General features: G+C 40.0%; 1 protein-coding gene across 17 annotated transcripts in view; it reads right to left on the minus strand.

Moving 5' to 3' along the window:
• Window positions 1-24,583, minus strand: part of NRXN1 (neurexin 1) — a 1,201,358-nt gene that overhangs the window by 1,042,844 nt on the left and 133,931 nt on the right. For 12 of the 17 annotated variants that reach the window (XM_019497418.2, XM_019497404.2, XM_059719198.1 and 9 more), the window contains one exon: window positions 22,647-22,676. The exons of the other annotated variants lie outside the window; for them this stretch is intronic. In XM_019497418.2, the coding sequence (XP_019352963.1) occupies window positions 22,647-22,676 (30 nt within the window). The remainder of the gene's footprint in view (window positions 1-22,646; window positions 22,677-24,583) is intronic. 17 annotated transcript variants of the gene reach the window in all.

A 24,583-nucleotide genomic window follows, 5' to 3' on the forward strand; every position in this document is an offset into this window, starting at 1 on the left:
CTGGAACATCTGATACTGAATAAAGATTGTTTATCATTTCAGTGCAACTTTTTCATCTTTACTAGATCCCCCTCCCCTCCCCCCCCCCCCCAAAAAAACCAAAACAACAAAAAACCCCAAACAAATAACAACCTCATTTCCTGGAAATTAAGGAAACCTTTTCATCCCAGGTTTATTTTTAAAATAAAAATCTTTTCTCCCTCACCAAAATTGCATTCCTAAATACTTGTTAAAATCCTTTATGAAGAGCAATTTTCCCAGAGATATTGTCATGGATAAGATCCTATCCACAAAATGTATGACGGGGATGCATTTATACTTGTAAATTCTTCTAAAGGGAACCAAATTCAGTTTGTGATTAAAGCAGACAACAAATACACTGGAATTAATGGTTCACAACTATGTAAAGACAGTGGATATCTTTAAACACAACTGGGTCCAAAAGATTTTTTTCGGTATTGATACACAGGCCAAATTTAATCTTGGTGGTGATGCAAGTTATGGAGATTAAGTTAAACACTAATAAGAATTTATTGTGCTCCTGTACTAGTTTCATACCAGTATAACTGTACTAACTTCAATGCAGGTAATTGGTGAGGAGTATAAAGACCACACTAAATGTCAAATTATAGGATCAAAGGAAAGTAGGGCTTTGGAAGGGACTTCACAAGGATATCTAGTTCAACCCCTGCTTAAAGCAGGGTCATCCCTGACTAAAACAACCCAGAGAAGGATTGTCCCATCTGCTTTTGAAAATGTTCAGGGTTGGCGATTCCACCATTCCTCTAGGCAGCCAATTCCAGTACTTGACCAGCCTCATAGTCAGAAAGTTCCTCTTAATACCTACCCTAAATTTTCTCTGCTTCAGCTTCAAGGTATTGCTCCTAGCCTGGTCCCTTATGAACAGAGAAAGGCCTACCTCCATCCTCTCTATAATCACCCTTCAGGTATTTGAAAATGGTCATCAAATTCCCTCTCAGTCTTGTCTTCTTCAGACTAAATAACCCTAGTTCTTTCAGCCTTTCTTATAAGTAGAAATCTACTCAATTCACAATTTTGCGGATTTCAAGGAAATCACAAAATTGGGCATTGTCTTCAAAATTAGGCAATGTCTGCAACCCCCCCCCTATAAAAATAAAATACTGGAGGGTCCCATCAGCACAAAGGGGAGCAGCCAATTTGGCATCTTCCCCCACCCTTCACTGCTGATTGGTTGAGTGGGCTGCCTGCCATGCAGCCCCACTCCTCTCTGCTAATCAGTGGTGAGAGACAGGGGCGCATGACGGACATCCCTCTTAGCCAGTCATTGGTGGCTGCAGCCCTCTCAACCTATCAGCAGCGAAGGGAGGGGCCACAGGGGCCCTTTGATCAATCAGAGGTGTAATAAGCCTACAAATTTATGAATATGTTAAATAGCACTGTTCTCAACACGGATCCCCAGGGGACCCCACTCTCTACTTCTTCTATCCTGAATACTGACCATTTATACTTACTCTTTGCTTTTTTTGAGCCAATTTTTAACCCATGAGTGCATGTTCCCTCTAATGCACTACTGGGCACAGGGCTGCTTCTGCCTGTCTCCTCTGGCTCAGCAGCACACTGTTGTGCCTGTCATGGCAAAGACTCCTAGGGGTTGTGCTATTCTGGAGCCACCACTTAAGTTGGCACCTGGGGCTGGTGTTCTGCTCATGCAATATCCTTGCAAAATTTTCCACAATAAGCCTGCAAAATCAGCCACCTGCGTTCTCAATTTTCTCTATTTATAAGTCACACTTCCTAGGCCTCTAATAATTTTTGCTGCTCTGATCTGGACCACAGTCTTCTTGAAGTATGGAGACCAAAACTAGACATAGTATGCCAGGTGATGCTTCATCGGTGCTGAATAGAGTGTAAAAATCACTTCATTTGATTTGCAAGTGACATTCCTGTTAAAATAACTCAGTATGCTGTTGGCTTTTTTTGCAACAAGAGTACACACTTGGCTTTTATTCAGCAGGTCCTCTCTGCAGTATTCTATGTAGCCTAGTAGCCACCCATTCTCCAGTACGTATTTGTGCATGCAATTATTTTGACTGAAGTGCAGGATTTTGCACTGGTTGAATTTCATCCAGTCCGTTTTTCCAGGCAATACAGGTCTTTCTGGCCCTACCCTCCAGAAGTCCTGTAACTCCATCTAAAGTTGTCATCGTCATATTTGCTGAATGTGTACTCCATCCCAATCAAGATTAATGATTAAACAATACCAAATGCAGGACAAACCCTACTTGCTAATTCCTCCCAACTAGAAAATGAGCCATTGTTGACTACTTGTTGAGCATGACAATGCAACCAGTTATATATATAAAGTACTTTCTTCAACTCTTTATTTCCTTACCTTGTTTACAAGAATGTCATGGGAAACAGCGTCAAAAGCCTTGCTGAAATCAAGGTACATTATATCCACTACCTTCCTCCAGTCACAGAACCTGTCACCTTATCATAGAAGGAGTTTAGGTTGGTCAGGCAGGACTTTTGGTGAACCCTTACCGGCTCTTTCTGATTGCCTTGTTTTCCTTTAGATGCTTCACCATGGATTCGTTTGTGGAATATTTTTTCCAGATACTGAGGTCAGGCTGAGTGCTCTGTACTTCCCTGGATCCTTCATTTTACCTTTCTTCAAGACTATATTTGCTGTTTTCCAATCACCTCCATGACCTCAAAGAAGATAGCTAGTGGCTCTGTAATTACTTCAGCCTATTCTTTCAGTACCTTAGGGTGCATCTTATCCACTCCTATAATCTTGAAAGCATTTAGTTTCCCTAAGTAATACCTAACCTGTTTTGCCATTACCTTGGGCTATTTGACTCATTTCCTACCTTTACTTCCTACTGCACATGTTATTTGGTAGCTATCTTTATTTGTGAAGACAGGGGTAAAAAAGGCATTAAATACTACAGCCTTTTTTGTATCATCCATAACTAGATTGCCTTCTGCATTCCATAAGGGACCTATGGTTACTTTGGCCTTCCTATTACTTTTGACACTTGTAGATCCCTTTTTATTGCCTTTTATGTTCCTTGCCAACTGCATCTCAAATCATGTCTAGGTCATCCTAATTTTCTTCCATCATGCCCATACAGTGTTCTTATACTGTTTCATAGTACTATGAACATGTTACCACTTTTTGATGATTCTTTTTTGAGTTTCAGCTCATTGAAGAGATTGCTTTTTATCCAGGTCTTCTGGCTCTTTACTTTAGAAAGAAAAAAACTAGCAGAAATTGGTTTTAATTCATCAATCTCTGGGTTATGGATATGATACCACCATGCCACTCTGTTTCCAATGAGTATTTCTTCAACTGGTAATTTACATACATGTTGTCTTCTTTTTATTTGGCAGCCTTGTTACTAATACATTTGACTCTTCACTATGCTGGAGTTGCACCTACTTACTCAAGAATATTGGGACACAGAAGAAACTTTTTACTTCCTGAATGAAAGCCCAATTTTGGCTGCCATATACAATTTACACTGACTTCAGTGGAATTATCTTTATTTATGCCTGAACTAAGTATAAGTCAGTGTCAAGAAGAACTTGGGCTCTCAACCAAATGTGTTTATTTTGTACAGCTACAATACTAAACTCCATCAAAAATGGTTGCCAGCTTTATTACTTGCATTCATATCTAGAATGCTTTATAAATTATCTCCCAAAAGCAATTTGCCTATAAAAATTACTTTTTTATTTCTGTTTCACTTATTTCATAGGTACTTGCTCCTGTGAGGTGCTAAGTACAGGATCTCACAGGATAAGACTCTGAAGTAGAGTCATTAGCTAAAATCATTAAAAATTGGTTCCTTGTAGTATCAACAGGATAGCTGCAGTATTGGCTTTGTCCCAGTAGCCAGGCACTTATATAGCTCCTCTGTGATATGACCCAAGCACTAGCCAGTGCAGTTATATAGGCTTAAAATGGTGAAATACAAAAGTACAACAAACTTCTTCAGCACCTGGAGCTAGGGGAGGAAGATTATGCTAACCGCTGGAGGGTGGGGTGGGGGAAGAAAGGAGGTAAAGTGGAGTGTTATTTGCCCTAGTTCTCTGTACTCTGGTGTCAGATCCTACTGCTATGGTTCCTGTTGTAGCAGCATAGGCTCAGGCCGCTGCAACAAAGACACTTGGGGGAGGGGAGGTGATACCATTCCACTTGCTCTGCTCACCCCTCTCCTCATAAGAATATAAGAGCATAAGAACAGCCATTTACTGGGTCAGATCATAGGTCCATCTGGCTCAGCATCCTTTGTCACAACGGCAGAGAGTGGATCTTGAAAAGAAAAGTGAACTGGGTATGACCAGGGTACTCCCACTCTCCCCCATTCCTTTCTCACATGCACCTTCCAGCATTTAAGGTCCAGGAAGTTCTAATTCAGAAGCTACATCCCTAACTCCCACCTGCAGTAGCTACTGATGGCCCATTTCCACCAAGAATCTGCCCAATCCCGTTTTGAATTTAGCTAAACTGACAGCTTCCAGAACATCTGGTGACAGTGAGTTCCACACTTTAATTACATGCTATGTGAAAGAGAACTTCCTTTTGTTACTTTTAAATTTACCACCTACTAGTTTCATTTTGTGACCCCTAGATTTTGTATTGAGAGTAAATAATGAATCCTTATTTACTTTCTCTTTGCCATTTAGTATTTATAAACCCTTATCATGCCCCCCCTCAAGAGTCCTTTTTCTAAACTGAATAGGCCTAGCTTCTTTAGTCTCTCATGTGGAATCCCCTCCATACAACAGTCATCTTTGTTGCCCTTCTCTGTACTTTCTCTAGTTGTTCTATATCCTTTTTGAGGTGTGGGAACTAGACTGGGCACAGTGTTCAAGGTGTAGATGTGCCATGGATTTATAAGAGGACATAATGATACTTTCCATTTTGTTTATTATTCTTTTCTTAATAATGGCTAACATTTTGTTTGCCTTTTTGAGCTGCTGAGCACTGAGCTGATGTTTTTAGTGAACTGTCCTCAATGACTCCCGGATCTCTTTCCTGTGTGGTAACAACTAATAGAGAGCCCATTATAATGGAGGTATAACTTGGTTTATTTTTGCCCAGGTGCATCACTTACACTTATCTACACTGAATTACATCTGCTATTTAGTTGCCCATTTGCTCAATCTTGCCAGTTCTTTCTGTAGTTCCTCACAGTCCACCTAGACCTTTACCACTTTGAAGAATTTTGTGTCATTAGCAAATTTGGCCACCTTGCTACTCACCCCCTTTTCCAAATTATTTATGAATATGTTAACCAGCACTGTCTCAACACAGATCCCTGGAGGACCCCGATATTTACTTCTTTCTATCCTGAAAACTGACCATTTATACTCACTCTGCTGATTCCAGCCAATTTCTAACCTATGAGTGGATGGTCCCTCTAATACAATATTGAGCACAGGGCTTCCTCTTTCTGGCTTCTCTGACTCAGCAGCACACAATTGTGCCTGTCATGGCAAGGACTCACAGGGGGTTGTGCCATTCTGGAGCCCTCATTTAAGTTGGCACCTGGGGTTGGTATCCTGCTAACCCCTCCTAGTTATGCTATTCCTCAAATTATTTCTATTTTTTAATAGTATGAGGTGATGATATAGTATGATAAGAGGGGTGGGACAATCATCCATATAGCTAGAATCATGAGTTAAACTTTTAATGTTTGCAGTTAGAGGAGTCATATTGAGAGGAAATTCTTTAACTGTCAGCTACAGCTTTGAGCTGCCGGGTGTGAACCTGGGCAGAATAAATAATACCTTGGATTCAAAGATGAAGGCCTCCTTAGTATTGTTCAGCATCACCCTTAGGACAAGATTCTGTCATGGTGTTAAACGAGGGAACCCCGATAAAGCTCAGTGGACTTCTCAATTAAGTCACAACCATATTCACACCAAAAGTCAAGGGTCCCTAATCTGGGAAATGCTAAATTACAGATCAAAAGGATGTCACATATGAGGTTTTATGTCAAACTTTGAAGATCTTGAGATGAAGCCAGCCCTTACCAAAATTAGGCTAGTCACACCTATGCCTAGTTGCCAAAAGATCCACAAGGCTGATTATATTACCTGAGGTTTGTCTTTCCAACCAGTGTGGGGAGGAGGGGAGAGGGGTCTGTACCTACTGGCTTTTCAGATGTTTTGTACAGTTAACACAAGGAGTAGAAGCAGGACAGAGCACTCCATCTAAGTATTTCTGAATCTTAGAGACAAATACCTGGATTAAGCAGGTGGCTATACCTGAATTTGTCTTTTGGTCAAATGCAAGCAGTATTGTAAATTAAAATACTTAGATCCATGTATAGCAGTGGATGTAGTCTTTCTGAACTTTAGGAAGGCCTTCGACACTGTCTCTAACCCCATTTTCATTAAAAAGCTAGAGGACCGTGGCATCAACACCTACACAGTCAAATGGGTCACTAGTTAGCTGGAGGACTGCACCCAGAGAGTGGTGATGGATGGGTCTTATTTGACCTGGAGGGATGTGGGCAGTGGGGTTCCGCAGGGCTTGGTCCTTGGGCCCGCACTGTTCAACATCTTCATCAGCGACTTCGATGGGGGTGTAAAAAGCACCCTGATCAAATTTGCAGACAACACTAAGATGTGGGGAGAAGTGGGCATGCTAGAAGGGAGGAATAGGCTGCAATTGGATCTAGACAAGTTACAGAGGTGGGCGGATGAGAACAGGATGGGTTTCAACACTGACAAGTGCAAGGTATTGCACCTGGTGGGGAAGAGCCAGCAGCATACCTACAGGCTAGGGAACTCCCTTCTCATCAGTGCACAGGCAGAAAAGGATCTTGGAGTTGTTGTTGATGCCAAAATGAACGTGGGCCGACAGTGTGGGGAAGCGATCAGGAAGGCCAACCGTACCTTGTCATGCATCCACAGATGCATCTCAAGCAGGTCCAAGGAGGTGATCCTCCCCCTCTATGCGACAATGGTCAGGCCGCAGTTGGAGTACTGTGTCCAGTTCTGGGCGCCACACTTCAGGAGGGATGTGGGCAACATGGAGAGGGTCCAGAGGAGGGCCACCCGCATGATCAGGAGTCAGCAGGGCAGGTTCTATGAGGAGAGATTTTTAACAAGTTCTTTGCCTCTGACTTCTTGGACAGGGACCAAGACAACTCTCCCACAGGTAGGGGCAATCTTGGGGATAGCACAACCGGGCCTCAGGTGTGCACAGATATAGTTAGGGATCTTCCGGAAGGGCTGGATGTTTTAAAATCTGCAGGCCCTGATGCCCTCCACCCATGGGTGTTGAGAGAGCTGGCAGGGGTCATTGCTGTGTTCTTGGCCCGGCTGCACGAGCGATCATGGTCCACGGGTCAGGTGCCCGGACACTGGAAACTAGCTAATGTGGTCCCCATTTATAAGAAAGGGAGAAAGGAGGACCCAGGAAACTATAGGCCCATTAGCCTCACATCGGTCTTGAGGAAAATCCTTGAAATAATTATCAAGGATCACATCTGTGAGGGGCCAGCAGGGCAGATCATGCCCAGGGGAAACCAACATGGGTTCATCAAAGGCAGGTCCTGCCAGACCAACCTGATGACTTTTTATGACCAGGTAACTAAATCCTTGGATGATGGTGTCACTGTGGACATAGTCTTTCTGGATTTTAAGGAGGCCTTTGACACTGTCTCTCACCCCATTCTTATTAATGCTACAGCATAGTTGCTCAAAGTAACTATTGATGCCTACACAGTTGGATGGGTCAAAAATTGGCTGATGTGGTGCACCCAGAGAGTGGTGGTGGATGGGTTGTACTCGACCTGATGGGATGTGAATACTGGGGTCCCCAGGGCTCGGTCCTGGGGCCTACACTGTTCAACATCTTCATCAGCGACTTGCATGAGGGAGTGGAAAATACATTGTCCAAGTTTGCCAATGACACCAAGATGTGGGGAGAGGTCACCATGCTCGAAGGGAGAGAGAGGCTGCAATTAGATTTAGACAGACTAAAGAAGTGGGCGGATGGTAATAGGGGGGGTTCAATGTAGATAAAGGCAGGGTGCTGCACCTGGGGAGAAGGAATCTACAGCATACATACAAGCTGGGGAGCTCCCCTCTTGAGAGCACAGAGGCAGAAAGGGATCTTGGAGTCATTACAGACTCCAAGATGAACATGAGCCACCAATGCCAGACCGCAGCCAGCAAAGCCAACTGCACCTTGTCGTGCATCCAAAGATGCATCTCAAGCCAGTCCAGAGAGCTGATACTCCCCCTCTATGCGACATTGGTCAGGCCACATTTGGAGCACTGTGTCCAGTTCTGGGCACCGCACTTTAAGAAGGATGTGGCCTGCCTTGAGAGGGTTCAGAGGAGGGCCACCCGCTTGGTTAGAGGGCAACAGGGCAGGCCTTATGAGGAGAGGCTGAGGGACCTGAACCTGTTCAGCCTCAGCAAGCAGAGGATGAGGAGGGATTTGGTGGCTGCCTACAAACTCATTAGGGGAAATCAGCAGCAAATAGGAAGGGCCCTATTCCCCCCAGCAGCACCTGGGGTGATGAGGAACAGTGGTCAGAAGCTGCTGGAAAATAGGTTCAGGTTACAGATTAGGAGGCACTATTTCACTGTTAGGGTGGCTAGGATCGGGAACCAACTTCCTAGGGAAGTGGCCCTCACTCCTACCTTGAGTAAATGCAAAAAGAAGTTGGACGAACATCTATCTGAGGTCATGTGATCCCAGTGTGTGCTCCTGCCAGTGGTGGCAGGGTCAGACTAGATGATCTGTTCAGGTCCCTTCTGACCCCCAAAATACTATGAAACTATGAGAGGTTAAGGGACCTGAACATGTTCAGCCTCCACAAGAGATGGCTGAGGGGGGATCTAGTGACTGTTTACAAACTAGTCGGGGGGACCAACAGGCATTGGGGGAGTCCCTGTTCCCCAGAGCACTACCAGGAGTGACAAGAAATAATGGTCACAAGCTGGCAGAGGGTAGATTTAGGATAGATATCAGGAGGTGCTACTTCACTGTCAGGGCAGCTAGGATCTCGAACCAACTTCCAAGAGAAGTGGTGCTGGCTCCTATCTTGGGGATCTTTAAGAGGAGGCTGGATGAACACTGCGCTGGGGTTGTTTGACCCCGGTACTCTTTCCTGCCATGGCAGGGGGTCGGATTTGATAATCTGCTTAGGTCCCTTCTGACCCTACCCCTACCAACTATGAAAAGCCAGGTGTATCCTGACCAGAAAACTGTTGTAAGTGGTTATCAGTGCCAACTAAGGTCTTATGCAGACATTCAGTTTCTCCTGTGAGAGCTGATGCTCTCCCAGGAGAAACCATGAGTGTACAGATGTCCAGGCTTTTTTTTCTCATGGTAAAAGTGGCTACTTGAGGAGAAAAATATCCTGGGAACAACCCAGGTTAAATGACTCCCAGGAGAGTTTCTCCTGGGACTGCATATAGATTCATAGATTTATAGATGTTAGGGTCAGAAGGGACCTCAATAGACCTCAATAGATCTTCGAGTCCGACCATCTCAGGGTCTACGCATGGAAGTCTGGCGCCTTGCTGCTGTCTCTCTACAACCCCAGTGAGAGACTTGTCATGTCCCTCACTTAGGAACACTGAGGCAAAGAACTCGTTGAGGAGTTCAGCCTTGTCCCCCCTGTCCGTCACCAATTGTTTTTGCCCATTTAGCAGGGGTCCTATTCCTCCCTGGGACTTCCTTTTACTCCCTATATATCTAAAAAACAATTTCTTGTTATCTTTTACTTGGGTTGCCATCCTCAGCTCCATGGTAGCTTTGGCCCGTCTAACTGCCTCCCTACAAGCACGAGCAGAGGAGGTATATTCGTCTTTGGTGATCTCTCCCTGTTTCCACTTTTTATGTGCTCCCCTTTTTTCCCTTAGGCTGTCCTGGATTTCTCTGGTCAGCCAAGGAAGCCTCCTGGCTCCTTTCCCTCTTTTGCCTCGCTCGGGGATCGTCTTTCTTTGTGCCCGAAGGATCATTTCCTTAAGGCACAGCCACCCTTCTTGGGCTCCCATCCCTTCAAAACTCCTATTCTGCAGTGCGTCCTTGACTAATCGCCTGAGTTCATTGAGATCAGCTTTCCTAAAGTCTAGCACTTTCACCTTACTAGTTACCTTACCCACTCGACGTCTTATGTTGAATTCTATTATTAGGTGATCACTGTCCCCCAGATGGCTACCGATCTGGAGGTCCTCTACCATGTCATCCCCCGTTGCCAATACTAGATCCAGTATGGCATTCCCCCTAGTGGGACTGTGTACCTCCTGTGTCAGGTGGAGGTCCTGTACACAGGTTAGAAACCTGCGTGAGCGGTGGGACTTTGCTGTCTGTGACTCCCAGCAGATGTCCAGGTAGTTTAGGTCCCCCATGACTTTAGCTTTTATGGTCTCCGAGAGTTGCCTCAGGAGCCCCGAATCTCTTTCTTCCCCTTGATGTGGGGGTCTGTAGCAGACCCCTACCACCAAATCCCTTTCTCCTTGCCCCCCATGTAGCCTAACCCACAATCCTTCTACTTCCTTAACCTTGGATTCTGTCTTGATGAGGGCTGATGTATATTGCTCACTGACATAGAGCGCAGCCCCTCCCTCTTTCTTCCCCACCCTGTCCTTTCTGTACAATCTATAGCCCTCAATATGTACTGCCCAGTCATGGCATGAATCCCACCAGGTTTCTGTTAGCCCCACTAAGTCATAGGTGTTTAGTGCAAGCAGGAGCAGTGGAGTGGAGTAGTTATGCTCAACAACTCTTTCCTCTCTGTCTTCTTCCCCAACATTCAGGATAAGTTGTTTGATTACATTTATTGTGAATGAAAAACTTAGAGAAAGACAAGTCTAATGGGTGAGTTTTCATTTAACTCTGAATTAGGTGAAAATAGATTTTTTTTTCTTATTTTTCTGGTAGTAAGATCCAGAATCCAAGCCCATGTCCTTTGAGAATAGGTCTGTCTTCCATGTTTATAAGCTTTTCCCAATTACAGCACATTCTCATTGTTCAAGCAGAATGTACCTATCCTCTTTGACCATGAAAGTGGAAGTAGAAGACATCTGTCAGAAAGTTAGGAATCAAAGATGCTCTTGAAGAAGGTCTTTAGTATCAAGAGAGAGACCTTATTATTATCAGGGAAAAGTATATTGGTAAATTAAAGGGATGAAGAACTTTAAAGCTGACAGTAAATTTTGCAAGTAAATCAACTACAACCACTGAGCTTTTTGGTTGTTTGTTGCTGGCTTAGACTACCACTTCCACTCCTCCTAAATAGCAGCATATAAATATTTAGAATGTTACATATTTACATTTTGGCAGAAGACTTCTTTTTTTAAGAATACTTTCTTTTCAAATTTATACATCTTGGCTCTGGTCTAACTCTGTTAACACTGAAATAATGGTAGTTTTTTTTTCATTGGCTTTAATGGTCACAGAGTTCTATCAACCCTATGTGCTTTTAAAAATTTCACTCCCTTTGGTCTAGGTTTTCATGGAAGAATTGCCATGGTTCCTGATTCTGATCTCACCAACCTCAAAGACAGATTAGTTACACCAATATAAGTTATATCCAAAGCATCTTGAGATACTTCTAGCTTAAATCGAATAACAGAGATCAGAATCTAGCCCCACATCTATTTGGCTCAGTTTATTTTGTTACCAGGATAGACCTAATGGTCCAAAATTATTTCTAGCACAACCATATTGCAGTCATTGGAATTACACTAGAGATGCATTTGGTTCTCTGTTGCTATCATATGTTGTACAAAGAAGTAAAGTAAGCATGATAAACACAATCTGACAGAAAAATCCAAGCACTGCTTTCTATATAAAGTACCTGTTATATCTTCCATTTCTATTCAATTACAAAACAAAGTATGGCAGAAGGTACATAAAACCCTGCTCTGCTGCTTTAAAAACACCTTCATTGTCTAACTGTACAGAAAAGTTTTCATGTTTTCTACATTGACAGCTTTTCTCTTCCCATCTGTACAAAATCTCTGTCTACTTCTTGGCCTATATTTCATATTTTTCTTCTCAAAAGAGCTTTGATATGGTTTTGAGAGACCTTTTGGTTAGTCTTATCATGTTTGCTCATGACTGGAGATTAACATTAAAGAAGATTAAATCCTGAATATGTGTCCTTCTTCTTCTGCAGTATCTCCTAGATTCGAATAAAAATTGATGATTTTCCCAACAGTGTCACACTTATTTTCTGTCATTTCCAGGAACAAATCCAAATGAATATAAATATAGTGATGGCAGTGAATATAATTAGGAATAAGAAAAAGAAAAATGAGGCAAATAAAGAATTAAAAAAATGGAAGTGTTGCATTTTAGTGGTAAAGAAGTATTAAAAGTGATTGTATGACATGTATGACATGATGATTACTGTTCACTGACCTATTTAAAATTTTCTAACATTTTGTAAAGAAATTCTTTCCTGTCCTGTGTTAAAAACATGTCTTAAATTGGCATTCCATTCTTACACTTCCTTCTTTATGCTTCTGATCATGGCTCAACTATCTCAAATGCATTTGTGGGTTATTTGTGTCTTAAGGCACAACTTCCAGTTCTGCTCCTAATAATGACAGATTTCTCTTAAGCTATAACATTTATCCAGAAGCTTCTCTGAATAAACATTTTCTTCAGCAAGTTCTTTTCCACGCGGAACATTACTTGTATATAACTCATCTTATAAAGATGCATCTCCTTCTTCAATTGCCACATTATAGACCTACTAGATCTCACTCATTTGAAGCATGAGTCACTCATATTGATTTAATGGAATGCAATTTTTAAGTGGTTAAGTATCTCAGTCTTGTGACTAAGGAGCTTAGACTGTATTTCAATATGGTATTTCAAGGAAAAACTTAATATATTAGTAATATAACATGCAGACTGAAAGACTGCATTTATTGGATTTTGTGTGTGTGCATGAGCACATGCATACACATATGTGATTTGCACATGCAAGTTTATTATAACTTTAAGAAATAGCTGTCACTATTACACTATAGAACCTACTGTGCATATCTCAGTCAGTAAAGCATGGACTTGACTCCATTTTGGCATGTATTTTAGAGCAACAGACTTAAATTTCTTGTGCAAGTTCCTTTATTTACTTTTAAAAGACTACTACAGTTAAAATGATTTTAAAATGGAACTTGACAGAATTGTTTGAAAGTCTTCTGTTGTTCATAACTTATCGTGCCTAAAACTGTTTAAAATGCCCAAATTGTCAAACATTGGTTGGCCATCTCATCCTGTATGAGATTCCTTAAGTAATTAATGTACACCGAATCTATTAAATGAAAACAGCAGTTTACTCTCACCATATTTGCACTGGCTGATGTCATCAACTGAGATAAGAAGTCTGCTTTCCAAGTATCTCAGGAGGCTAATAGTGGAGGAGTAGAAATAAACCAAAACTTTGCTCTGCTCAGAGGGTAGAGCAAAAATTGAAGAAACTCTGGCCCCACCAAAGTCAATTGCAAGAGTCTCTCTAAATGTTTGAATGTTATGCAGGATAACAATATAGGGCCAGATTCTGGCACCTTTAATCATTTTCAAGGGTGAATCCAGCAGTTGGGCAGCAGTGTGGCCGCACTCCTCTTTGGCAGTGCCATACGAACTCAGCTTTGAGCTTGCTGCCTGATCAGCACAGTCTCCTGTCAGAGTACCACAGCCACAGCAAATTCAATAAGCTTGCCAGCTGACTGGGGCAAGCTCTGACTAGAGCCATCCAGAGAGTGAGTGCCAGTACCCCTCATTCCTTTTTCACTGCCACTGAATTCATTGGAGGGAGCGGAGGTGAACAGTAGTGGCTGGACCCTGGAGCCTCATTGCACATGCACAGCACAGCCAAAGTGTGTAGTTGGGAGGTCTCCACCCTCCTCACAGTACATCTGGATCTGCTACTGATCATATTATTAGCATTTTATTCTATGAGTCTCAGGGAATTTTGATATTAATTCAGTGGAGCCAACAATTCAGTTGGGACTAGAACCACAAAGGAACTGAGGTGCGCTTAATTTTAGTGACGATAAAATGCTAGACCCCTAAGAAAGGGAATCATCACTGGCAGCACACTAAGTAGGAGGACACTCCAGACAGCCAACAGAAAACACTGAAATCCCACCTCTCTCCCATAATTAGGTACCAATGGCAGGTCTAAATTAGATGCATATATTAAGACTGGGATTCAGATCTTGAACCACATTCCAGGTTGCACTTTGGTGCTAGGGTGGGGTGTCATTCAGTCTTCTTCGCATGGATGGCATAGAAAACAACAGTCATGGTAGTGCCCCCTGTTTTTATATTAGGTAATAGTTATAGCGATCATAAGCAGGAAGTGAGACACCTTGGTTTTGGGCCTTCTTCAGCCTGAGGGAGTTCAAACTGCTTCCCTTACATCCCATAAGTGCCTTAGATACTATGATAGAGATTAGGCTAGACTGGAAGAATTCTCTGCCCATTCTGTTGAAACTGAGCCACTGTGAAGAACGGCATGCAACATTTGTGGAATTTCACATCAATGATGATGACACCCACACAAAAGGGCAGTCCTGGGTTCAGGACCCTGCTCCAGAGATTGCTTATGTATTTTGCATTTAAAAATATTTGGTTAAGATACAACAAGGTTGTTTTAAAGCTTTCTTCCTTCAGAGTGCTATAACCATAATCAAGTCATGGTTTCTTTCCTTCTGATCTACAGTGGCACAGCTTCAAAAGGAGAGGTAGAGGATACCCCCACACAGGCATTTTTTTTACTCTGGCAGTTTAGGCACTCTCCTGGGAGGTACCATCTATGGATCTGAACTCTCTTAAACCAGAAGAGGCTCTCAAATCCTGGGCTAGTAAGCCATTACACCATCCTAGGAACCATTAAGCAATTATGTAAAAGGTGAGTGTCACCACCTCCTTGTCCTTCTCCAGTAGCCCTATGTATGAACAGAAGTGGCCAAAATTATTGTGCTTCATGCTGAACTCCAATGCTATTAGAACATGTTAGGCATGTACAGAGTTTGGCTACCAAATAAGGCCATTCAAGGGACTTAAGAATTAGGGATACCTAGGTTATAAGTCCCAAACAGATGTAGACAGAAAAGAGTGCTGAGATATTCAGTTCAGCAAAGATGGAAGCAGTTTTGAACACGCAGGCCACATCTACATGAGACACTGACTTTGCAGTTGTTACTGCAGTCATTTAGTACTTGTATACACAAGTAATAAATGACTGCACAGTAACCAACCTGTGTTACTGTGCAGTAGTACCAAAAAATAACTTTTTCGTGATGCTGACTGTGCAGTAGCCTGAGATTACTGTGCAGTAGCATCACGTCACAGTATCTGCCATGCAACACTACTCTGTTGCAGTCTCAGGCTATTGCACAGTTAATGTCTCATGTATACATGACTGCACAGTAGCAGAGTAGTCACTTAGGAAGGTTTTTGGTGAACTTGGATGCATATTAGCACTAAGGGCCAGATTATATATAGCCTTCAAGCACGTAAGTGCTAGGTACATAAAACTGCAGGCTTTGGCACATACATTAGTTTGAAATCCTATTTCCCTCCATGGTGGAAAAGAAATATCCTGTGCATTTACTTGCCAGAAATAAGATGAAGAAGAAGCATCAGCAACAGTGACCTCCCACCTTTTACCCTTGTGGTTAAGAAATCTGCCTACAGAAAGAAAGACCCAGCAGGTGTTTGAATTTGTATTTGCTGCTTCCCAGAAGAGTGCTCTAACCACCAGGCTTCAGGCTAGATATTGCTCAGACTGTCCTCCAGCACTTCTATTGAAGATGGTCTACTGCAGCTTATATTCACTATTCATTGGATAAAAAAACTTTCTCTGGGAAAGTTTCTGCTCCGTTGAGAGGAAGGCCTGGGCTACACCTAAGAGCCTTCCCAGACAGCTTATATCCTATTAGAATACACACCCTTTGAGTTATATGCTTCCTCTTGCCCTCCCTTCCCTCATTTATTTTTCTTAGCTACCCTGTAAACCAGCTCTGGTTTACAGGGTAGCTAAGAAAAATAAATGAGGGCTGGAGAATGCCCCTTCAGTTCCTAGTCCATGGCCTATTCGTCAAAGTATTTTCCTGTAAAGTATGAAATGCAAGTCCAAATTTCCTCAGCATGAAGGTAGCTTAGAACTTGGGCGTCCTGCTCCCAAGGCAAGTGCCTTAGCTCATGGGTTTTCAACCTTTTTCAATCTAAACACTCCTGGTGACCAGACGCCAAGCGGGGAGGAAGGAAGGGGGAGGAGGACACAGCTGAATGCTGAGCGGTTGGGGGGGATAGTGCGCAGTGGGATGCCGAACACAGTGGGGAGATCACAGAGACACAGAGCAGAGAGATAGGGACAGTTCATGGGTGGGTGGGGAAAGAGCGCCACTGCTTCCCAGGAGCAGGGCCAGGGAGGGGCAGGAAAGCTCACTGGTCTGGGGTGAGGGCAGTGGCACTCCTCTGTTGGGCGGAGAAGCTCACCAGGCTCGTGTGTGGCAGTGGTAGCCAACACATGGGAGCTTCCCTGTCCCACAGAGGGGCGCCGCTGCCTTCGCCCTGCCCTGGGAGGCAGTGCTGGTTGACAACCCCTGCCTTAGCTGATAAGCTACTGGGACAACTTTTTTCAACAATTAAAAATTCAGGATTTGCTTGACATTATATGCATACCTCAGCAATTCTATTTCATTCAGAGCAACTATCCAGCCAGAGTATAGCTGTGCTCAGTAGGCTAATGCTGGCAATTCTGAATCCCTACCTGTGCATAAATACTAAACACTGTAGCTACTATTTACTCACCACTTAGGTGTGCGAAGTATCCATAGTATCAGAATGTTCACTTGGATTTAGGTATCTAAATTTCAACCAGTTTGTATGTTAGCTACCTAAATCCTTTTTTGTATTTTGTTTTTATTAACAGCAGTAAAGGTACTCGTTTTGAAGTGCTTTTTAGCATAAGTTACTCACTAGATTATAATAATTAATAGAACATAGTAGGCACAGACACACATGCTGATTTAAGGCTCGTTAGCCCAAATTAATGCAGGTATATTAACAGCACACATCTACACGTGTGCCCTTATGCACCTTAAAAATGGCAATTTTAGGCTATTTACGCCTAAATTTGATACCTGCTAGATCTCATAAAAGCAGGTATAAATTTAAATACCAATATCTAAAGTGCATTAACGCATGTTTAGACTTTAGTCCCATGTCAGTCTGCGCACATGGCGATAATGCACTTTAACACATGTATGTGCAGACATGAGCCTTAATCACCTTAATTCACATTAAGCTAATGCACATTATATATAGGTGTGCCTAAATACACATGTAGACATGCCCAGTATGCCTTTTTAAACTTCTCACATTCATTTAAAGGTATTTTAAAGGATTTTTTGTTAACATAGTGATTATACTGTATTGTCTGCCTTATGTACTAGAGAACTGGTCAAATTATGCTGTGACATGCCATTGGCTTCAATGATTTTGCACAGTATATATGAAATTATTCAATGTAAATTTTGCCCTGTGATGTTTAGGAAGAAATTGCAAACACTAAATATTCTGACATCTTTCCCCAGTATTTACACACAGCATGCACAACACATCAAAAATTTGTAATCTAATATAGTAACTCACAGCTGCACTATGGTCTTATTGTAGAAATGGTTATCGCTTAGCTAAATACAATTTATTAGTGTGTTATGGACCTAAATGACTGATGTAAACGTTTTAAAGCTGTATAAAACTTATAATCTAATATAAGAGGGATACAAACATAGTATTTTTGTTAAAAATTAAATAAAATGCAGTCAAGAGAAGGACATTTACATAATACACACTATCAATAAGAATATATTATAGGTAGCAATGACAAAGCAGTATTAATAGGAGATCATAGAAGTCAGTCGTAACACTGTAAATACCCTTCTATCACTCCTTTCCAGTTAAGAATTATGATTATTTAATTCATTGGAAAAAAAAAAAGATTAATTCGTATTCCCCTGCTAAATAGTTTGTAGAACTATAAAGAGTAGTCTTGATCAGCTATAAGTCTGGGAAGCATCACCAAAAGCAGACAAAAAAGAAAGGAAAAAATAATAAGGTTGTATAGGATTTGTCACCTATAAATGGGAATATTTTATATTTTAAACTTGTTATACTGCCTCATTTAAAGTACTGCATACTGGCCGTGTCTACATGAGACACTACTACATAGTAGTTGCTGCACATTTATTTAGTACTGGTATAAACAAAACTATATATGCGCAGTAACCTGAGTAACAACCAAAAACCTTTTTTGTGATGTTACCATACAGTAGCATGGTATTACTGTGCAGTAGTGTTGTGTCACAGTTTTTGCCATGCAATGCTACTGCACAGTAGTATCAGGCTATTGTGTAGTTAGCATCTCGTGTAGACACACCCACTACACACTAATTCTGCCTGCAAACTTTTAGAGGTGCAAATCCTTTAATTTTATTTTTTTCGAAGGATGAATTTCTAAAAAGTACTGAACACCTGTGATTCCAGGGCAGTTTTCTCTCTCCTTAATATGAACTACAGCATCACAACTTCTACCAGGATTTGACTCAGGATTTCCAAAAAAGATCTCACAGATTATCTAAAAACATTGTTTGCATTACCTCAAAATTTCTAGATTAAGTAGTCATTTATACATTTCTTGATTTATGCTCAGTTCTGCTTGGTGTTAACTAACTGTGTGTAAGGATTAAATTACCTAGCCTTCAGTACTCATTGATAGCTCAACACCATGAGAAGATTCAACTCTTTCTTTCTCTAAAGGATGGTAACAGCTCTGAGAATATTTGGAAACATTCACAATATTTTAAATAGTATTGGTGGAAACTTTTAAACTGAAAGTACTTACCTCTATGATTCTAATGTCAAGCTGTGGCTAAATCATTTAGTTGGCTTGAAAACTACTAGCTGTGTCTACATGTGCGCTTTAATGTGCAGTAGCCTATTTTACTATGCATTAAAGCGGCCCATAAAAAACTGCTATTATGTTAATGTGCAGCAAAATAGGCTACTGCACATCACCTAAAAAGCATGCTCATGCATGACTGCATGATAAGGCAGCTTAATGCACATTAATTTAGTACCTTACACTAGAGGTACTAAATTTAATGTGCATTAAGAAAAGTGCATTAATGCAAATGTATACATGCCCACTGCGATTTAATTATTTTCAATCTACTGCAGCCGTCTTAGAAATTACACCTAAGGAAGGAGTAAGGAATTTGTGTCATTTTGTCATACACTATTTAGACAATATCAACCAAAGACAATCATGATTTCTGTCTTAGAGGTGTTTTATTTTTAAAATACTTAGACTTTTGTTTGTCTGAATCCCATATGAAAATCCACATAATGTAGAGAGAATATTTTTGATGTGCAAGATATACAATTTAGTCATCAAAGTAGCATCCAAGTGAGTTTTAGCTTTCTCAGTTAGGCATCTTGGATCAAATAACTATAGTTTCCACAACAAAAAAAGTTTTAAAAGTGTTTCCATTCCAGCTGACCTCTAAAGCAGAATATTTAATTAAAATATGAAAGGATTCATTCTTGATATAAGCACAAGGAAATCTATAATCTTTTTTTTATTGCCAGTACCCATCACTAAACTCAGTTCAAATTTTAATGGGAGATTTAAATATAGCCAAATAAAGAAAGCTGACAATGAAAAGCACTATTGGAATGTTATCCTGCAGTCCATTCTGAGGTGCTTTATCAGTGATTTGATACATCTGATATTTCCTGGCCTAATCTTCAACTGATGTAAATCAATGTTCCTTCAATAGATATCAAATGAGGTATGCTAATTTAGCCAAGCCAAAGATTTGGCCTAACATATGCACCTGATTTGTGTTATAGGTTACAAATATTTGCACACACCTAAATCCCATTACCTGTTTTTGCATTTCACATGCTACACTTGGTGGAAAAGTCTTGGGGAAGTTATCAAAACACAGTTCAGTACTTGATACTTCCACATAAACACAGCAAATATAAGAAGTGATCAAAATGTTGAAAGAACAGTACAGTCAAGCAAATAATTACTAGGTTAGATGGATCTGATGTTTCAGTTGGATAATCGTGCATATCGTTAAACATTATATCTAGTTACTCTCCCTGCATGTTTTAACCTTACATTTTTGTGTATAATTTTTCAAATATGAAAAGATAATTAACCTAAATTGATGTTAGAATTTTTTTTTTTTGATTTGCTAAAATCTGTCCTCCTTATTTTCAGGTGTATGCTCTAACTTATATACATGACAGATATAAATATAAATATTTGTAAAATTTGGTACATGATACATTCAATGTAAAGAATAGTCTGTGGAATCATTTGCTTAACAATGGGTGCATCTACGCAAGATGCTTACTGCACATTAGTCTAATAAGACTGTGCAGTAGTATGTGCTAATAGCCTATGGCACAGTGTTATTAGGCTAATGCACAGTAAGTGTCACAAAATAACTGTGTGCTGACACTACTGCATAGTAACTCTACCTACTGCGCATTTAGTTAGTACTTTATTAAGCAAGCACTAAACTAAATGTGTAGTAATTAGGGCACATAAATGAATGCATAGATGCACCCAATACATTTTAAAACCATGTATAATGACTTAATACTGTGAAAAGTAATATGATTAAGGTGACTGTTAAAAAAGGAACAAACTCCTGATTTGAGAAACGTATAGTTATTAGGAAATTTGCAAAAGCCATAATGCAATGTAAAACCATAATGCATAAGGCATGACACATACCACAGAGTAATGATAAGTTTGTATCACAGCACACTCTATGTCCCAAGGCACTCAAAATGCTAAGATACTAATGAGCTAGAGAAGAACATTTCCATGCTACTTAGTTTGAGCTGTAAAATATAACCAGAAAACCAAAGTATGACAAATAACAGGAGCAAGCATACCCGAACAAAACTTGTGATAAGTAAAACTTTATTTGTGATCATTAATAATATAGATTTTGTGACAGAGAGTAGTAGGTGGAGGCAAACTTCTTAACATAAAAAAATCTATATTTGTGACAGTCTGTGAATTGGTATGCTAGGAGCAAAAGCTGGTATTTCTCTGGCACATTCAAATCCTTGATAATACTGCATACGTATTCTCATTCAGACTTACCGACTGATGCAATGAAGCATAACAGGGTCAATTTGTTCTTGTACAACCTTCTCCCCACAAACCCACCCCATAAAATCCCCCATAAAAAAGTCATACTTTACTTTGTTGTTTGCTCTTCCTCCTCTCTCTCTGTCCCATTCTTGTTTCAGATATATACAAAGCTAGTATTTCAAAAGGATGATCTTACAGATAAAAAGGAAATCAACTGATAGCAGAGACTTCTTGAAGTCAGTGCTATTCACACTGAAACTTACATTAAGTTGAGGATTGGCCCTGGATAGATTCCCTCCATAGTGTCATTGTTTGGCAACATTGTGCTTATGTCTGTCTCATAGCTTAGACTACAGTTTGAGAGCAGGAAAAAGTATACCTCAAAATATAGCTGTTAATTAATCTTTAATGTTTGCTATAATTCTATGTTCATTTAGCACTGTTATGTATAAGTGTTTTAAATTGTCTGTTAAAAAATGAAGGCAAATTTAAAATGAAAAGCAAACTTTTTCTATATTTGTCCTTACCTTGATTTTCATGCAAAAATTAAAACATACCTACCTCATATTATCAGTGCATAAAGCTCTAAATATATTTGCATTACTCAATTATTCTTTAAAGTACACAGATGGTATTAAAAATAAAGTAAATCATGTAATACCTTTACTTTTACCTATGGATTTGATGAAATGGTTCCATGAAGAAAGCATTTCCAGACAAAAAGAGAATAAAGAAGAAGAGAAACAACAATAAGAGTCATGAGTAAATGCAGTAATAGTTGAACATGAAAAGAGGCAAAGTATAAAATAAGTGTTTGGAGACAAATGGCGATGCAATCAGTGTCATATTAGGAATTTAGTTTATTTTTTTTCCAATAATGTACATGCAGAAAAAACACAGCATTAACTCATGCTTAGTTAAAGAAAAGGGTGCTGCATAATTGACGGACAACGGCTAAACAGGAGAAAAATCACTGATTTCATTCAGTTGCAAAACTGTATTCTCAGCATTCCAGGAGGCAGGAGCAGGTGCTTTCTGCATGTTTCCAATCAGCCATGCATTAATGTAAATGATCTCTTCACTGTTTACAGTATGACAAGCTGAATGTCTTCTTTCAGGAGCTATCTGATAAGTGCTCTTGTACTTCTTTTGTCTGTATTAGAATCACCCATAATTGTGTTTTCTGATAAATTCATGGAATTGTCTTAATCACCTTCTTAACTCTCTTACTTCTTTTCAGTTATTATATTGCGAGGGGGCGGGGGGCTGAGGGCACAGGTGGGACAAAAGCTTAAGGAGCAAACAAAAATATATATAATGAAAGAAGAAAGATGTGACTAATATTATGTTTTCATTTGCAGCCAAGACAGCTTTCAAGCACTTGCCCATCATTTGCAGTGATGGATTCAAAGCAGCTACAGAACAAGAAGAAACAATGAAAGCAGAGTGGAAAAGGAACAGAGCCCATACCTTGGTCGCCCATCATCAGGTGCGCCAGACCTTGAAGGGAAACAAGAGCACAGTCAGCAATGAACAAGGGAGCATGGGAAGGTGGTATTGTCACAGTGACAAAAATATTTTGTGACAGGCATCTGTTTTCTATGAGATGTCTGTATCACAGGGAAATCAAAGAGCATTTTTCAACCATCGGTTGGAATGCTTTGGGGCAAAGAGTAATAGTACTGCAATTCAAACACTGGGTAATGCTGTATTCTGGATTTTTTCTATATCATAGTTGGAATGAGAAAAAATAATAATGATTTAAAATCCAACCAATTCCTTAAATGTTCCATCTGTCTTTTATGCACTTTGAATACATTGCTTCAAACACTTTTACTAGAAGGACCTTCTGTCCTCTAGCTATTAAATATTAAAAACCTTGAGAAGTGTAAACCTGAAAAATGGGCTGGGTCTGATCTTTTTCCCCTCATAAAAAATGAGCATTTTAGGTAATTAAATAAAATTCCTTTGTAACACTGAAATGATAACGCAAAGGATGTCTCCTTATTTGTGTGAACCATTTGATAGTAGAATATGTTTGTTCCAGATGATGCAAAATTATTAAGTATCCAATAAAAAGTAAAAAAAGAAAGTAAATCAAGTATTAGATTATGAAGTAGAGCTTTTTGAAATTTGTTCAAAACAGGTCATACTTTTAAATACAGATTTTAAGATGACATTCAACCAGAATTGTACAGGTTTAATCAGATTTCCAAAAAAAAATGTATTACTCCTATCATTCAATCAGGGCCAAATTTCTTTAGATTCCAAATGAGCAATATTCAATTATTTAAGGAAATTATAGAAAAAAAAGAGAGACTTACAGTCTCTTTAGAGATAATTTGAAGGAAAATATACTATACATATATTGTATGTCAGTAATTTTTTTTTCTTGAGACTAGAAGAATTTAGAATTTTATGTCCAATTTGAAAACTGACATTCTTAATGAAATTGCCCATTCTCAGAATTCATTTTAATGATATTTGTTATACATACATACATACATACATACATATATATATATATATATATATATATATGTTGTGCTCCTCTTCCTCTCCAACCACTATAGGAAATGATATTCTATTTTCTTTTTTACAATTATTAGCTTCATTCACACAAAGAAGGTGCACAATAGAATATGCTGTTTTTTGTTGGAAAGCAGACTTCCTAGAGAGTTCCTTATTCTTCTAATTCACAAAGAAAATGAGGTGCACAAGTGATGCATAGAAGAATACTTGAGGGAGTTCAAAGCTGACACTCTTGACTACATTCACTCCATATTATTTGAAGAATTCATGGCATGTCAGTTTAAATTATAAGCAATGTTGCTATTAGATGAACAGTGATTTCCAGTTTGCAAGTTTAGCTGAGTTAGCAATTGTAATGTGAACCTTTTAAGAACTAAAAACTAGTTTAGTAAACTCAAGAACCACCCCTCTTATAAAACTACCTGATTAAACTAAGCTAAAATGAAGTCAACGTAGTTATTGTGGATTTACACTTGTGTAAATGAAAGCATAATATGAATCATGTTACCTTCATAGGCATTTTGGGGAGAAATTTCCCTTGGTTGTAGTATAATTATGTTATCAGCAATAGAAGATTGTGTGCAGACAGGGCACAAATGTCACTTCTCTGATATTCAGTATCTTTATGAAAAAAGATACAAGAGATTGATCTTGTTTAGGACTGATCCTTGGTCAGTCCTAAATAAAAAGCCTTGCATAAATTAAATAAATAAAAATGACAGAAGGTCAAGTAAAAGTGACCGTGAAAGGCAATATCCTACAGTAGTATAACTAGGGCCAGGCAACTGGGACAGCCACATGGGGCACTGACTTGCAGACAGAAAAATATCAGCTGCTGCTGCAGCCACACAATCACACTAAAGCCATGCTGCCCT

Source organism: Alligator mississippiensis, chromosome 1 (assembly GCF_030867095.1).
Source record: "Alligator mississippiensis isolate rAllMis1 chromosome 1, rAllMis1, whole genome shotgun sequence".
NCBI lineage: Eukaryota > Metazoa > Chordata > Crocodylia > Alligatoridae > Alligator > Alligator mississippiensis.